At 33.6% G+C, this 17,620-nt stretch overlaps 1 protein-coding gene across 4 annotated transcripts; it reads left to right on the top strand.

The window, feature by feature from the left end:
* The first annotated feature begins 434 nt into the window (after positions 1 to 434).
* On the top strand, positions 435 to 15,883 carry LOC131650751 (proline-rich receptor-like protein kinase PERK13). 4 transcript variants are annotated; one of them, XM_058920453.1, is made up of 11 exons: positions 435 to 794; positions 1,247 to 1,320; positions 2,160 to 2,352; positions 11,879 to 13,023; positions 13,258 to 13,680; positions 13,795 to 13,881; positions 14,028 to 14,098; positions 14,202 to 14,278; positions 14,363 to 14,510; positions 14,595 to 14,756; positions 14,836 to 15,883. In XM_058920453.1, exons 4-11 carry the CDS (start codon positions 12,195 to 12,197, stop codon positions 15,091 to 15,093), a joined length of 2,055 nt encoding a protein of 684 aa, XP_058776436.1. In that variant the 5' UTR covers positions 435 to 794; positions 1,247 to 1,320; positions 2,160 to 2,352; positions 11,879 to 12,194; the 3' UTR covers positions 15,094 to 15,883. The 4 variants fall into 4 exon arrangements, with proteins under 4 accessions (XP_058776436.1, XP_058776439.1, XP_058776440.1 ...); XM_058920456.1 differs by adding an exon at positions 1,068 to 1,133 and having other exon boundaries at positions 2,160 to 13,023; XM_058920457.1 differs by adding an exon at positions 1,068 to 1,133 and having other exon boundaries at positions 2,139 to 13,023.
* The last annotated feature ends 1,737 nt before the right edge of the window (positions 15,884 to 17,620 follow it).

Here is a 17,620-nt window from a genome sequence, read left to right as displayed (position 1 = left end):
AAGGGAAAAAACCAAAAGTTCTTGATGAAAACCGAAAGTATATTTTCACTTTCTGCTGCCATTTCAGAGTTGCGTCAATGGCACCCCACTCCCACAACATAATGGACATTAATCATTTATAAGACATGTCTAACACCTTAGAAATGATGTATAATGTTAAAAACAATTCACAAATACCTAATTTCTGACCTAAAACACATATTTAATTGGATTTTACATAAACTCTGAAAATTTCAAAATCAACTTACTTGATTGATTGTTGTTGTTTTTTGTTGTTTAATTGTTGTTAGATGCTTGATATACTGATGTTTGATGCCTTAAAACGACTTCGGTTGAAAATGCGGTTGATTTGGTGAAAGTGAAATTAAGAGAGTTTTGAGAGAATGAGTGTGTTTTATTTTTGTTTTTAAACTATAATGGAAGGGGAAGATGCATCTTGTCTTTTAGGTGTTCCAAAAATCGAAAATATATTTGCAGTTCCATACCATAGTTATATTTCCGGATAGTTCAGGTTATTGTCAATTATGATGGCACCGAAAAATTTCCACGTTATTTTTGAGGAATATTTTTAGAATTTAGTATGGTGAGCTAGAAATGGAGGTGTTGAAATTTGTCCACCCCTAACTATGGTTTCTTCCACTAAAAACCGTGTTTTAAAAAAATAAACACACACACTCCCTCTCCGTCGAAATCCATTCTCTCTCTTCATCGTGAATCGCACCTCTCCGACGAGAATCCCCTATTCTCTCTTTCGCTTCCTTCAGTTGCAAATCTCTCCGGCAGAACTTCTCGTTGTTAGTTATCTCTTCTTTACTTTTAATAATTTCAATTCAACTTGTGCTAATTTTTATTTCGTTAATATTGAGCGATTGAACTTACTCCCAATGCTTTTTTTTTTTCTTTTCAATTTGTAAGCTTTGTGCACGCGTTTCCGTTGACTAAGTCAAAATTGATCTTCCTCAATTCTAACTTCAGCAGCTGAAGATTGTAAACACCGATTTTGTGTGTAGCATCTTGATTTTATATTGGTCTGTGTGATGTTGAGATTTTTTGTTTGCAAAATGTAGGGTTTAGTGAATAATTGGATTCAGTTTATTTGAGAAATGCTATGTTTGAATAATGAACATTGAAAGGTAGATAGATGTATTGTGGCATTACTTGTTACAATCACACAAACTGTATTTTTATGCTGCAGACAGCAGAGTCATAATTTTACTCTCACTTTGTTGTTATGTTCATGCTGCAGAAGCAACTGGATTGTTGTACTCTATGACTAGCTTGATGGATCTTACTTGGTCATCAAACTTTCTTTCTATCTTGGTAAGCATTCTTCTCCTTCACAGAGATATAGTTGTTAATATTCACTATTTAGTAGCAATGGCAATAGCATTTTAGTTGTTACTTGTTTATCTTGAACTATTGTTTGTGTTAGTGTAATACTGTAATGTTGAGGTGTGTCTCTAGATGGAACTAGAGTGTTTATTATCATTGTAATTTGTAACTCTCAAGCTTATCCATCAATACACAATGTTGCTGCATGATTTTCTTTGCTTAGGACTGGACAATGTTATCAAATATCGGCCGCTATTGTGGATTTTTCCGCCATAATCCGCTATAACGGCGGTGCAGATAGGCCGATATGGACCGCCATCCGCCATCGACAATACTGGGATTGGATTCATTTGGAATCTCACGAATCAAGATGCATCTGTTTAGTAATCACCGTCCTAGATGTATAAAACTTATAGAGGCTACTTGTCATGCAAGTAGTCAAAGATGCTTTGATTAATTTTGGAAAAATATGCGTTGATTAAATCTTTTCGTCCAATTTTACGCTATCGCTTTCTTGGTAAGGTTTAGTCAATCCACCTAAATGAATGTTGAATCTTAGTTGATATCAATGCCAATGACCATTGAGTGTATTAGCTTGTGTTCGATGTTCATAGTGCAAGATATATCAGAATTTAAGGCCTGATGCAATTTCTTTCTTTATTTATTTTTCGTTTTTTGCCTAGTGCGTTTTGTTTCGATATGTCACATTTATTCCATCTTTCTGTTTGATTTTGTTTTTATTATTGGCTCGTTATCGGTTACTATTTTGAGTTGGTGCTGCTAGCCTTTTTCTAAATTGTGAGTAGTTCCTGGACTTGATTTTTCAGAAGGAATTTGATAGTGATGGGAGACTAAGAAAGAATGCTAAGCCAGCTATGTTTTGTACTGCCAATGGTTTACAAGAATGGAAAGTTTTTCCCAAAGGACTCAACTCAAGGTTCTTCTCCTTGAGGGAGATACACTTCTGCAGTTGAGATAAGAGCAAAGCATGAGGGGATGCACTATAAATTATAATCAATCGTAAGACTTTTTTCGCTTTTTTCTATCTATTTTTGGCGTTGTCTCACTTCTTCATCTCCATGAAATTTGATCTGCCAATTCCTTTTTTTATTACTCTGGTCTCAGACACTCCCTTTAGTTAACTGGCCTCAAATATATGCTAAAGTTAATAATTTCAACTCATTAATATCAACACTCCAAAAGAACCCCTTATTATGGCATAGTATAATGAGTGAAGATGATTTAAGTGGTCACATGAGAGGATCTAATCTCGCATGTAGCTAAATAGTTTTGCTTATAAATGAGACCGGAAGGTATATAATAAAGAATGAAAAATTGTTAACCAAAATTGAGAAGTTATTTAACCCTAAAAAAATTAATTTTATTGTATTGCCTCTTAGACAACTTTTCGCATATTCTTTATATAAATTATATTAGTACATATATGATGTAAGAAAATTGGTTGTATTGTGCTACAATTTTTATTTGATGTTTCTTCTTAAGAAGTGGTGAAAACTTAACACAAGTGGTTTAGCCATGTAGGGAGAAAATCTCAAAGTTTTGTTGTAAGGAAAGTATATTAAATGAGACATAATCAAATCACTAGAGACAGAGAAAAATTTAGAAAAACTATAAAGGAAAATTAGTAAGAAAAATTTAGAAATTGATAGAAGTTTGATATAAGATAGAACATTATAGCGTCATTTGATTGATGTAGCCAATGAAATAAAGCTTATTAGTTGGTTTTGTTTCTTCTTATGAAGCGTGGGCCAAACTGACGCCAATTGCGGATGCTAAATCACCATTGTGACTTTGACTAACACTAAATAACACGGGTTGAGGCAAGGCAATATTATCTTGCATTAATAATGAAATGACATTAGTGTCTGTTGCGGCCGCACAATCAACACTTAATAGCCTCTGCTCTTCAGAAGTAGACGATTAAATTTCGCTTCAGGAGTGTTGGCCATGACACCAACTAAATCAAGTTAATGTCAACTTTTTGTTTGTTAATATGCGATTTTGACAAATGTTAAAATCAATGTTTCTAGTAGTGTTATGTTCAGAAACATAAAGTAATCATAGCATGAAAGTTTAGAACATGCATGACACAAAAATAGCACTAGAAAGGTTGGGGTTATGTGACAAATTTAAATTAACTATTTTAGAATATCTGTCTTTTTTTTAAACTCTTGACGGTTCTGTATCAACCTCAAGTTTGCAACACCTATTTTTGAGGTATTGCATATATTTAGAGATTGTGTAAACCATTATGGTTTTGTTCTTTGTAAAGTGTCTCAGTAGGTAAGGGAGTGTGGGTGTTTTATAAACCACCATTAGGTTCAATTTTCAAGTAATGTGAGAGTTTTTGGTGTGAAAGAACAACATCCTCCAGTCAAGACTAAGTAAGTTAATGAGTCTTCGTGGCTTAGACTCTTGATTCTTACGTAAAATTTAATGTTCCAATGTCAAGCCCACAAGACCACATTCCTGAAGTAGTATTTAATTTTAGATCTTGTATAAGTCTTTACGGTTTTGAAGAGAAGTATGAATAGTAGAAAAGTATTTTAATATATATTAAAGTTGTAATTTATAATAGAAGAATAAACTAGTTTAAATAGAGATAAATCTAAATCTTATGGTTTTATTTAATGAGTTTTATATTAATAAAATAAAATAACTATGAATGTTACTAAAGACAGTCTAACTTCCCCTCATGTTGGTGAATGAAAATCAGTCATTTCAAATTTGCAAGTAAGTTGGTTTAATCGTTCTGTTGATAAACCCTTTGTTAACACATCTTTCAATTGATGCCCAAAAGGTATGTAGGTGATAGTTATCAATCAACTATCCGACTTTTTTTTATTGAAACGTCGGTCAATCTCGATGTGTTTTGTCCTGTCATGTTGAACCAAATTATATGCAATACTGATGACCGATTTATTGTCACAAAACAACTTCACAGAGCATTCACACTGTATATTCAAATCTTCTAAGACTTGTTTTATCCATAATAGTTCACAAATCCCTAATGTCATAACTCTGAATTCAGCTTCAGCACTTGATCAAGTAACTACATTTTGCTTCTTACTCCTCCAAACAACAAAATTTTTTCACTCAAGAAGGTACAATAGACTGAAGTAGATCTTCTATCAATCAATGAAACTGCATAATCAACATCAGTGTAAGTATCCATAGTTAGGCGTCCACCTCTTTTAAGCAAGAGTCCTCACTCTGGAGTAGCTTTGAGATATTGTAGAGCACGGTCAACAACCTGCAAATGTCTCACCCTCGGACCAAGCATGAATTGGCTCACCACACTGAATGCATATGCCAAATCTGGCTTAGTGTGTGCCAAGTAAATCAACTTTCCCACTAACTTTTGATATGGACCCTTATCAACTTTGACACTTTCCTCCTCATAATTCATCTTAAGATTTGTTCAATAAAAACACTAGTTGGTTTGCATTCAAGTTTTTCCGTTTTCTGAAAAAGATCAAACACATATTTTCTCTTGAGAAATAAAAATGTTTTTATTTGAATGAACTACCCCAATTCTCAATTCCCAAGAAGTGCTTGAGTTCTCAAAAGTCCTTCATTTCTAATTCTTCTGATAATTTCTTTTTAAGTAGTTGTCTCTCAGTCAAATCATCTCCTGTAACAATAACATTGTCGTCATAAACAAGAAGTGCAATCTACATTCCTCCGTGTGTATGTTTAAAAACATAGTGTAATCTCTTTGGCTTTGTTTAAAGCCCAAACAGAACATTATCTTTGTGAATCTTTCAAACCATGCTCGAGAGGACTGCTTAAGTCCATATAAGACCTTCTTCAAATGACACACCTTGTTGCCTCCACCCGTGGTACTAAAACTGAGTGGAATCTCCATATACACTTCCTCCTTTAAGTTTTCATGTAAGAATACATTTTAAACATCAAATTGTTGTAATTCCCATCCATAATAAGCTACAAGAGATAGTAAGATTCAAATAATATTCATCTTTACCACTGGTACAAATTTCTCTTCATAATCAATGTCATATGTCCGAGTATAACCTTTTGCTACTAGTCTTGCCTTGTACCAATCAACATTTTACTTGTGCTTTCCCATATAGATTCATCTGCATTCAACTGACTTCTTGCCTCCCTGACTCTCAACAATTTCCCTAGTATCATTTTTCTTAAGAGTTTTCATTTCCCCACTTATAGTTTGAGCCTAATTTTTATATTTCAATGCTTCTTCAATAGATGATGAGATTCTTACCGAATCAATAGCCGTAATAAAACGTTTATACTACATGGAAAAATGTTTAGAGAAGACATTAAGAAATAGGATATCTATACTTGGAGGGATAAGATCTTTTATCCTTTCTCAAAGCAATGAGTAAATCATTCAGATCAATATCACAAGTATCAGAAATTTGAGATTTGTCAATAGGATAATCATTTTCAGTACTTACCTCTAATTCAAGCAATTGAAGTTGTTTTAGAGCAAATCAAATATACTTTTTTTCCTGATACGCTATAATTGATGCTGAAGGTGTTGGTTCCTGCAAAACAGAAGACAATGGATGAACCAAAATAGGACTAGATGTAGAATCATGACTAAGAGGGATAAGGTTCGCTTACAATATACGACAATTCAGGCTCAAAAGTAGACTCGAGTGTTTTAGGGAAGTTATGGTTGAGGATCAGAAAATCAAACTCAGAGTCATAGTTATTCATGCTCACCCACCCCCGAGGCTGAGGACGAGTGAAGTAAGACACATTTTCGTGAAGGTGACATATTTAGAAACAACTTACTTACGATTGGGAGGATGATAATATTTGTACCCTCTTCTGTTAGGTGGATAACCCACAAAGACACATTTAGAAATGCGTTAATCCAATTTAGTTTGGTGTTGCTTATGGACATGGACAAAAACTACACAACCAAATACCCGAGATTCGGTACCATGGAACATAGAAGCAGAAGGAGAAAGTGTGACTAGAAATTAAACATGACTAACATTACCTATAACATGAGATGACACACAATTAATTAGATAAACAACAGTCAAATCTGCTTCACCCAAATATGATTTTGGAAGACAAGAGCTCAAGCGAATTCAAGGGATGTTTTTTTCTTTCTGAAAAATTATTTTTTGTGGGGGTACCGACACATGTGAATTCATGGATGATGTCTTGTGTATTGGTAAAACTGTAAAAATTATGATTGACAAATCTTTACCATTGTCAGAACGTATTTTTTTAATAACTTTACCAGATTTTGTTTATATCATACTATAAAATTGAATAATCAATTGTGGTACTTCTGATTTGATTATTCATCAAGAAAAATCAAGCTATTCGACAACAATCATCAATAAAAGAAACAATCTATCTTGTATATGAAATGTTAAAAATAAGGGTTGTTACCTAAACATTAGAATGAATAAAATCAAATGGTTCACCATTTTTAATAAGACTTGAAGGAAAAGTAGTTCGATTAAGTTTAAAAAACTGATAAATATCATATTTAAAAGACTCAACGAATTGTTTTAAAAACAAGGACAGAAACATACACTTCATTAATGAAAAAGGAGAATGGCTAAGACGCTTGCGCTGAAGCCAGAGATGTCATTCCTGGCCGCTATGGCCGCTATAGCAGCGCCCTGGAGCGGAACGGCCCCCACCCGCGCGAGATACAGGGTGCGGTGGCGGAGATGCTGTAGCGCCCGCTACAGCCGATAAACCGGGTCGTAGATCGTTCCCGGGCGGAGCGGAACCGGATCCATTCTTTCTTTTTTTTAAATTTTTTTGGGGAAAATTACTATATTGCCCCTCGTTTTAAAATTTCTAAAAGCAGAAAACGTTGTTTTTGTCTTCGTCTCCATCCTCGTTTTCTTACTCGCATTTTCCATCTCGTTGCCCTAATCTCTCACTCTCTCCTAAACGTTCACCGTCGCCATCGTTTTCCCAACCATATTTAGGAGGCAAATGATGGCTCTAACAGAGATTGAAATGCAGAAGACAACACCTTCTAACCAGTTCATGCATTAGAAAGATACTATAATCCTCCTTGTTCTTTAACAACTCCAATCTTCTTCCCCGTTGCAAGATTTTGAAAAGCTCAATGAAAATTAAAAAACAAAAAAACACTATAATTATTGTCCTCTGTAAGCTTATGAATAGAGAGATAAGGTTGTTTGATACACTAGGAACTTGAAACACATCTTTCAATTTATAAGATTGATGATCAACGTCTAAACAATCATTAACCCGAGTATGAGAACCATCTGCAATAATAATATACGGAATGTCGGAAGGAGAAATATTCTTCAAAAAATGATGTAGGAGGGTTACCTGCGCGCATCGAAGGAAAAACCGCGCATCAGAACGGTTCGGCAGGATTTACGCAAGTTTGGCGTCTGATGTCAGAATTACTCGTATTATACCTTTTCAGAAAGGGAATTGGCCTAAAAGTTCAACACTCTGCTTTGCGGTGACACGTAGATTTTTAAGCCATTTAAGTTCATTTCAGGCCCAGAATCAGCAATTTACTATTTTGTTTTATTTAGGATTTGATTCTATTTAGAATTTAATTCTATTTTGGATTGATTCTCTTTAGGATTTGATTCTATTTAAGATTTGATTATATTTTAGATTTAATTCCGTTTTAGATTAAAAGATTTGATTTCGTTTTAGATTAAAAGATTTGGTTCGGTTTTAGATTAAAAATCCATTAGGGTCTCTTTAAGTCCGTCAGGGTTATTTTGTTTTATATATTTAAAGACCTTTGGCGTGGTCATAAGGATATTATCTTCCATATAATAAAATTTGAATTTTTTTTTTATTCTGGTGGATTCCAGCTTATCTAACAGGTTTTGCGCTTGCGACCTGTGTTTTATTTTAGGTTTGCGATTGCAACCCTATTCTTTATTCTAGGTTTAGCACTTGCTATTCCCTATGACTTCCGACTGCGTCAGTTGGTATCATAGCGGGTTTTCTCCAGTTCTTTCCGTAGCTTGACAACCATGACTGATCAACCAGCAATCAGAGCAGATTTTGAGGGAATTACCGCGACTTTTACCGCGACTCTAACTGCTTTGACTGAATAAATGACAAATTTAGCAAATCAGGTGAAGAACGCCAACTACAAAGGGAATCAGCGAAGAGACAGGAGAGGAGAACATGTTAGGGGTGGAAAACTTTCGGATAATCCAATTTCCTTTCTACATCCACCATCCAGAATCGATCAAACCATGCATCAAACAGGGACAATAAAATCATTAGGCCTACAGAAGTCGTCTCCTTTCATTGATTTCTTTTCTCAGATAAATTTTCTAGTTTACACACCTTGCAGATAAGCTCTATACATTGCAAACAAAGAGCAGCATTCCTAAATTAAAGAAATTGGAGACAATTTCTGTTAAAGAGACAATGTCCGAAATTGTCAAAGAGGCAGCAAAAAATACTGAAGTAAATTATGGTGATGATTAATTTGGTAAATATGAAGGAGATGCACAAGGGCCTTTATGGAATGAGAGTCTCACAATCAATTGCAAAAATCAACTCGATGATAATGATATTTATTCTCAATTTGATTCTTGTACTGAAGTGAGTGAAGATTCTTTTACAATTGCAATTGCTTTGAAATCTGAGGAGCAATGTCTTTTAAGTGCAAAATCAAAGCTACTAACTTTTGATATGCTTGTAAGCAAAGGTGAAAATCATGACATGGATGAAAAGGTGGAACATTTGCAAATCAATGATGTAAAAGATGGAAATCTTGATATGGATGTTTGTTGTGATTTACTTGGTAGGCATTGATAATTTTATAATAATATCACTTATCGAGGAAGGGATAACGTGATGGTGTTTACATGGGGCACACATAAAATTGCTATGGATCTTGTTTTGCACTTTGATAAGAATCCAAGAGAAAAAAAGTATAGCTTCTTGGTGATGACACAGAGTGAAAAGAAGCTTGATAAGGCTATTACAAAAACTAAATTTTTATGTTTAGTACTAACAAAAGAGGCGATGAGTGATGTAAAGGAAAAAACAACAATTCAAGAAGAACTGCTAGGGGTCCTAAAGGATTTCAAGGAGTCCACCATAGAAGAGTTACCAAACGATTTGCCTCCTATGCGAGATAAACGCATGGAATTTAAAGTTTTCAATATGGAAGAAGATGTGATGATGTTTTTGCGTAAGGTGAGGTTTTTCGGTTGATGCTCATAACAAGCTGCAACCATATGAAGTTCTTTATCAAGCAGAAAACTCGGGGTTGAGGTCTTTTGAAGTGAAGGAGACTGATGTAGGAGGGCTACCTGCGCGTAACGAAGGAAAAACCTTGCGTTAGAACGGTTCGGCAGGATTTGCACAAGTTTGGTGTTCGATGTCAGAATTACTCTTATTATATCTTTTCGGAAAGGGAGTTGGCCTAGGAGTACAGCACACCACTTTGTAGTGACATGTAGATTTTTAAGCCATTTTAGTTCGTTTCAGGCACGAAATCATCAATTTATTATTTTGTTTTATTTAGGATTTATTCTATTTTGAATTTTATTCTATTTAGAATTTGATTCTATTTAGGATTGATTCTATTTTGGATTTAATTCTATTTAGGATTTGATTATATTTTATATTTGATTCCGTTTTAGATTAAAAGATTTGATTTCGTTTTAAATTAAAAGATTTGATTCTATTTTAGATTAAAAGTCCATTAGGATCTCTGTAAGCCCATGGGTTATTTTGTTTTAAGTATTTAAAGACTTTTAGCGTGGCTATAAGGATATTATCTTTCATATAATAAATTTTGAAGTTTTCTTTGTTATGGTGGATTCCAGCTTAGGTTTTGCGCTTGCAACCCCGTGTTTTATTTTAGGTTTGCGATTGCAACCATATTCTTTATTCTAGGTTTAGCACTTGCTATTTCCTAGGACTTCTGATTGCCTCAAAAGTGATATCAAAATCAAGGATGCAAGCACTCTTGGAGCTAGTATCGGCAACATTAGAAGCACATTAATAGATATGTTTTCAACCATATTGGTTGATACTTGCAAAAATGTCTTCTTTAGAGAACAACAATAAAAAACAATTCCAGCAAATAATTGCAAAGAGACATACAATCTTTGTTGTCATAAAAAAAGCTAGATTAACAGTACCACCGTGAATAGTATCATTGGCATGAACAATGATCACATATGAACAATTCTGACTAGTGAAAAGTGATCGCAGATGAACAATACTGACTAGTGAAACAATACCGATGCATGCATGCAGGGGTGGAGCCAAGGCCCAGCTAGTCCGGGCAGGCGCCCGGGCTCAAATCCTATTTTCTTTGTACTCTCCCCAATTTAATAGTCGATTTTTAGACAAACTCATGGGCAAAGTTATGGACAAAATTAGTAAAAATAGGGTGTGAAAATTAAAACAGATAAATAATCAATGGTGTAAAGTTTTTGCCCAGACTACCTAAAATTCCTGGCTCCACCACTGCATGCATGGTTAAACAAGACCAATGCATTAACAATGTGGTTGAAATGAATAGTCTTTTAGAGTGGAGAGTAAGTAAGCGCGAATGACCATTAGTCAAAATTTCAAACAATGTGCAATTAAGATGAAATCGAAATAAAATGCATTGACAAGGGGTCGAGTTTATGCGAAAGCAAGTGGACATGACAATACAACCCATATCCGTGGAGAGCCATTCAAACCTGCGCTGAGTTTGATGGAAAAAAATACACTCTGGTTGGATTTAGATTTTTCCCGATTACAAATTATTGAGACGAATCGGGTAATGAGGACACTAGTATTCATTTGAATCCGTCCAATTTATTTTATTTGGATTTAGATTTTTCCGATTACAAATTATTGAGACGAATCGAGTAATGAGGACACTAGTATCCATCTGAATTCGTCCAATTTATTTTATTATGTACTTTATTATTTAATTTAAATAATTGAAAATATTAAATATGTGGTGAATCCTTTAATATTTTAATTTGTACTTCATTATTTGAAATATTTAAAACGGTATAATATTTGCAACATACTATCATTAATTTTGATTTTTAAATAATGTGAAATTTTCTTTCCATCCAAACAAGTTTTAAATTAGATGGACCTGAATTATATTATATGGTAATATAATTTAATAGTAAGGTTATATTATTATATGATAATATAATTGTTTTCTATATACTAGTGTCAAAGTGCTCGTCTTTCTATTTTTCTCTGTTCTTATTTTTTTTTCCTTTGTTATAAGGAAATAATTTAACCTTACTTATTTAATAAATACCTAATTAAATTAGTTTGCGTGGTAATCCCAAAATGTAGGAGAGAAAAGAGACAATAGAAAAAGAGTAACACTTGTCTGCTTAACAAACCCAACCGTAAACGAACATGAATCTATACATGCATGAAACTAACTACCTAAAATAATACCAACACATAATGTTTAAAGAATTAAAATGACTCATTTTCATCCATTTTCAGAATTATTAATTATTTTTATAATTATTACTATTATCTTTATTTTCTCTTCCTCGAATTTCAGACACGAATACAATTTCTCTCTTTTTTCTCTCCAACAACTTGATGCATCTTGCTGGCAATTCTGTTACCCAGAATCAACCAATTTTGTGGCAACTTCATCATTGGAACTAAGCTTCATTCTTTAAAACAAGAACAACATCATTACGTTGTTTTTTTGTTTGTGTTTTTGATTTGATTATTAGATCATGAAGCAAAACATATATCCTCGATTAATGGGATAAAAATTCAAGATTGTTGTTGGTTGTCATTGGTGTTCTTTTGTTTTTGTTTTTCGTTTTTCTAGCCATTTCTGAGAATATATAAGGTTTAAATTCACGATGAGTTCAGAAATGGCTAAGGAAAATAATAAGGAGTCTAACGGAACGTCTTCTTCTCCTACAGAAAAAGGTTCGGAAAAAGGTTCTGAAAAAGATTCCGAAAAAGCTCCTGAAAAAGTTTCAGAAAAAAAAGCTTCTGCTCCTTCTCCTTCTAAATCACCTCCTGAAGAATCAAATCCTCCAGAAAAAGCACCATCAAAGTCTCCACCTCCGCCTTCATCATCACCTCCTCCGCAGCAGTCTCCACCGCCACCTGCACCGCCTCGTTCTCCACCACCTTCTCCATCACTATCTCCTCCGCCAGCACAAACTCCACCGGAAGCTCCACCGCCAGATTCTTCGCCACCTCCAGCAAAAGCTTCACCTCCTGAACCTTCTCAATCATCGCCGCCTCAATTGTCACCGCCTCCAACACCTCTATCATCGCCACCAGCTCCATTATTTTCACCACCACCACCACTGCTCGGCGAATCTTCTCCCACTCCATCACATTCTAATTCCCCTCCTCCATCTCCTCAAGCTCCTTCCTTACCTTCCCCTTCTTTAAAATTTAGTCCTCCACCACCGCACGGCCATCCTTCGCCACCACAATCACCTTCCATTTCCCCAAGCTCTCGTTCAAAACCAATCCCTTCTCCTCCCAAAAGCAACTCTCAGTCTAAACAACCCTCCTCCAATTCTAATACAGCACAATACGTTGGTATTACTCTCGCAACAGTTTTTGTTCTCGCCTTTATAGCAGCCGTTCTTTTTCTATTATTAAAAAAGAAAGAGAAACGAGGGAATATCTATGCTTTGCCACCCCCCAAGAAATCTCAAATGAAAGGAGGTACATGATTTATTGTCAACATTATAAAGAGTTTTTTTGAAATTCAATGAAGCAATATTGATATCTATGATTGAATGTAATCATAGATATCAATATCGTGTCTAGTCTGATTTTGATACGTGACAGACACGTCTTCTATCAGTGGTGCTAAATAATATGTTTTTTTAGCATTTGTATTATTTTCATTTTATTAATATATTATTGAATTGTGCAATCATTTTTTATACTTTGCAGATGTGCATTACTATGTAGAGTCACCAGGTTTTGGTTATGATAATAGGAATCATTTAGTTGCAATGCAGCATTTGAGAAGTCCTTCAGACCCAACACAACAACAAATGAATACTGGCCAAATTTTTTTTAGTTATGAACAGATTGTGGAAATCACTAATGAGTTTTCAAGTGAAAATGTGATAGGAGAAGGGGGTTTTGGGCGTGTTTACAAGGCTTCAATGCCTGATGGTAGAGTTGGAGCGGTTAAGTTATTGAAGGTCGGTAGTGGTCAAGGAGAGAGGGAGTTCAGAGCAGAGGTTGATATTATTAGTCGTGTACATCATCGACATTTGGTATCGTTGATTGGTTATTGTATATCTGAGCAACAAAGAGTTCTCATTTATGAGTTTGTTCCTAACGGGAATCTTGATCAACATTTGCATGGTAATGTGAGTTTCATTTTTGTATTATTGTTCTTTTCGGGAAAATTTGACTCGGATCCTCTACAGTTGTTTTATGGTGTGTTTGTCATGTGTTTTTTTTGTGTTCTTTTCTCAGAAAGTGAATGGAATGTTTTGGATTGGTCCAAAAGGACGAAGATAGCAATTGGTGCTGCAAGGGGCCTAGCATATTTACACGAAGGCTGTAAGTATATGTATATTTGCATTGTGCCATGGGTTGCGTTTTCTATTTCATGATCTTACTATCCCCTCCCGATCTTATGCAAGATCCTGATGTTGTCAACTTTTGCATTTTATGAAATGCTAAGGTTTATTTTTCTATTTCTCTAGGCAACCCAAAGATTATTCACAGAGATATTAAGTCGTCGAATATACTGTTGGATAATGCTTATGAGGCACAAGTATGTTATGATATGTTATGCATATATTATTTAGTTTCACTTTTTCATGGTCCTTTATTTAAAATGGAGTCCTGGATCTCAATATTTCCTTGTTCTAACACAGGTTGCAGACTTTGGACTTGCCCGACTAACCGATGATGCTAATACTCATGTATCAACTAGGGTGATGGGTACTTTTGGGTATGTTTGCTAATTTGAAAAAAAAGTAATTTCAAATGATAAATTAAAAGACTCTAATTCATTTTATTTACCTTCAATTTGCAGCTATATGGCTCCAGAGTATGCAACGAGTGGAAAACTAACGGATAGATCAGACGTTTTCTCATTCGGAGTTGTTCTTCTTGAGCTCATAACCGGAAAGAAACCTGTTGATGCAACACAACCCGTGGGGGATGAGAGTTTGGTCGAGTGGGTATGTATGAACCAAAACAAGTCTTATATATTATAGTATCACATTACACAAGTTAACCATGCGCTTTGAATGATGTTTTCACAGGCTCGTCCACTTCTCCTTCGTGCAATCCAGTCGGGTGATTTTAGTGAACTAGCAGACCCAAGGCTTCAACGACAATACGTTGACAGTGAAATGTTTAGAATGATCGAGGCAGCTGCAGCATGTGTTCGTCATTCTGCCCCAAAACGACCCCGTATGGTTCAGGTGACTACAAAACTCTAACACGCGCCTATCTTGTTTTAACAATTAAAATTATACGCATTCATAACTTGATTTTTATCAGATTGCAAGAGCCTTGGAAATTGGAGATCAACTATATGATCTATCAAACGGGGTGAAATACGGGCAGAGCACAATTTATGATTCTGGACAGTATAATGAAGACCTTATGAGATTCAAAAGGATGGCTAATGGAAGTTTTGATGACTCTGAATTCGATATTTATAGCGCGGAATACAGTTCAAGAGACATGCCTAGTGGATCTACATGGATCCCCCAAACTCCAAGTGCTGATTCACAGATTAAACCTGTCCAAGAATAAAACAACACTGTAAAAAGCTATAACCCCACTAATTTCACCAAACATGGAAATCAAAAACTCTTCAATTTTGGTTCTGTTTTCTTTCCCCCATTTTTTTTTTAATAGAGGGGAACAATGAAAATTCGTATGGTATAAATCTTATATACTATAATGCGGGATATGATGGAAGATTGAGTTTATTTCAGCACATTAGCAGTGATACATTGAGTTTGTATAAAACATCTATGGTTTGTGTTTTCCATTTTGAAACTATGTTTGAATGATTCTTATGTAAATAGAATGTATAAAACTAATAAAGTCTAATTAAGTGATACTGTAGTTGATTTTGACTGTCTGATTTAAATTAATGTTTGAGATTGATTTACATATCAATTTAATGAATATTTAATGTGAATATTTTGTTTTTGTTTTTGAACGAGTTACTAAGTTATGTTTTCTTCTTCTTCATTTTTATATGAGCCATGTTGTATCTTACGAAACGAAACATCCGAAGAACAAGTAAAAATTTAACAAAATATATAAATTTGACTTTTGACTTAAACATGGGATGAAGTTAGTGCAAATTCTTGTGTTTCCTTAGTTCATGCTTCGTAACAATAAATATTTCTCAATAAAATATATAAATTTGACTTTTGACTAAAATATGGGGTGGGGTTAGTGCAACTCTTTATTTTAACAACATTGATTATTTCATATCACTTCTCTCCCACTCGCCAGCCACGACACCACGTCGTCGTCACCTCTATTGACCTTCTCCTATCTCTCTAAAATAAAACAAAAGAGAAAAATAAAACTTAAAAAAGGAAAATAAAAATTCAAATTAGTTATTTAATTTTTTATTAGGGTCAACTTTTATCATTTATTCTGAACCTTTAAAATGTCAGGACTGACTCGAATAAGATTAGTGTAACTCTTTATGTTAACAACATTGACTATTTCATGTCACTTGTCTAGTCATCTCTTACCAAAGGACTCTACTTAAGTTAATACTCCTAGAAAACAGTAAAAGAGTCCTATATAATTAGAGAACCTACTAACAACCTACCTATTTATGTGTTCTAATCTTCCTCGTTGATTGACTATGGATCCTCTCAAATTAGAGAGCTTATTTCATGTAAAAGTGGGATGATTAAACCTCTCAAAAAAGCATCATGCAGTAATTGAAGTTTGGTACAAATTTGCAAGACAAATGTTTATTGTTACGAAGCATGAACTAACGAAACACAAGAATTACACTAACCTCACCCCATGTTTCAGTCATAAGTCAAATTTATATATTTTATTGAGTTATTACTTGTCCATACATTTTTGGTTTCGTAATGATATAGCATGACTCTTTGTTAACACTCCAAGAATAAAGTTTTTCTGCAAAGTGATTTAGTCCGGTGATTATTACGTGTTAAAAAATTGATAGTTGCGACCTGTTAATTATGTCACTATTTTTAAATAATATAAATAAATGTAAAGTTTTTGCACACAACCTCCTGCGTCTGCTCTGATCAAAAGTGTACAAGTATCTGTGCAAGCATTTGCGACGTGATATTCATGTCACTAATTAGTAAAGTGAATATCACGTCACTACTTAGTTGTCACCCGCTCTCCTACGGCGTAATTAAACACGTCGCAAATTTAAATTTGTGAAGTGTTTTTTTTTGTTATGGCGTGAATTTCATGCCACTAATGAGTTTTTTTTTAGTGTAAATTATTACATGTCCATTGCGTGTTTTGTTTAGTAAGATACAACATGGGTCAATTTGCAAATACACATGCCTATTATGGTCATTCAATTCAATGAACAAAGGCATTTAGATGATATATTGAAAATTGATTTTATTTCAGGATAAATTAATTTAATATGTTTATTTGATTTATGAAATAAAATTATAATTTGTTTTCAATTTATAAATTATTTGAGACGACACTCTCATATTTTATAAGTTATCAAAATTCAATAATTCACAAGGATAAATGTCACATTCTCTTTAAGGTTAGTTATAATTTAATTTTTTAAATCTCTTATGATATATTATATAATTGCATATATCTAATATTATATACTCTTTTAAAAATTATAAATTAGTTTTTCAACTGAAAATAAATTTCTATTTATTATTATAAAGTGATTTTTTGTAATATACTCAAATAAATAAATAAATATAAAATCTAGTTTTTAGGAGTATACTAAAAATCTTATTATTCAAGATTTTTATTCTGAAAAATTAGTTAATAAATCTTAATTTGTATAATTTTAATTTCACCTATCATTAATACAATTATACAATTTTTTATATTTTAAATAAAATATAACCAATCTTAATTTGTATGATTGTAATTCGCCTATTGTAGATACAATTGTACACATTTTGTTTAATAAAATAACTATATTTATTTTAATTATAATAAATATTATATTGATAAACACTATTTGTATGTTATTATTAACATAATTTGATTTATTCAATGTATTTGTTATTTAAGATTATGTAAATAATGGTTCGAATACCTATCGAAATTCTATATGAAGTGG

The sequence above is a fragment of the Vicia villosa genome, linkage group LG2, assembly GCF_029867415.1.
Source record: "Vicia villosa cultivar HV-30 ecotype Madison, WI linkage group LG2, Vvil1.0, whole genome shotgun sequence".
Taxonomy (NCBI): Eukaryota; Viridiplantae; Streptophyta; class Magnoliopsida; order Fabales; family Fabaceae; genus Vicia; species Vicia villosa.
The sequence above is the reverse complement of the archived record's forward strand: the minus strand, read 5'-3'. Positions and strand labels throughout refer to the sequence as shown.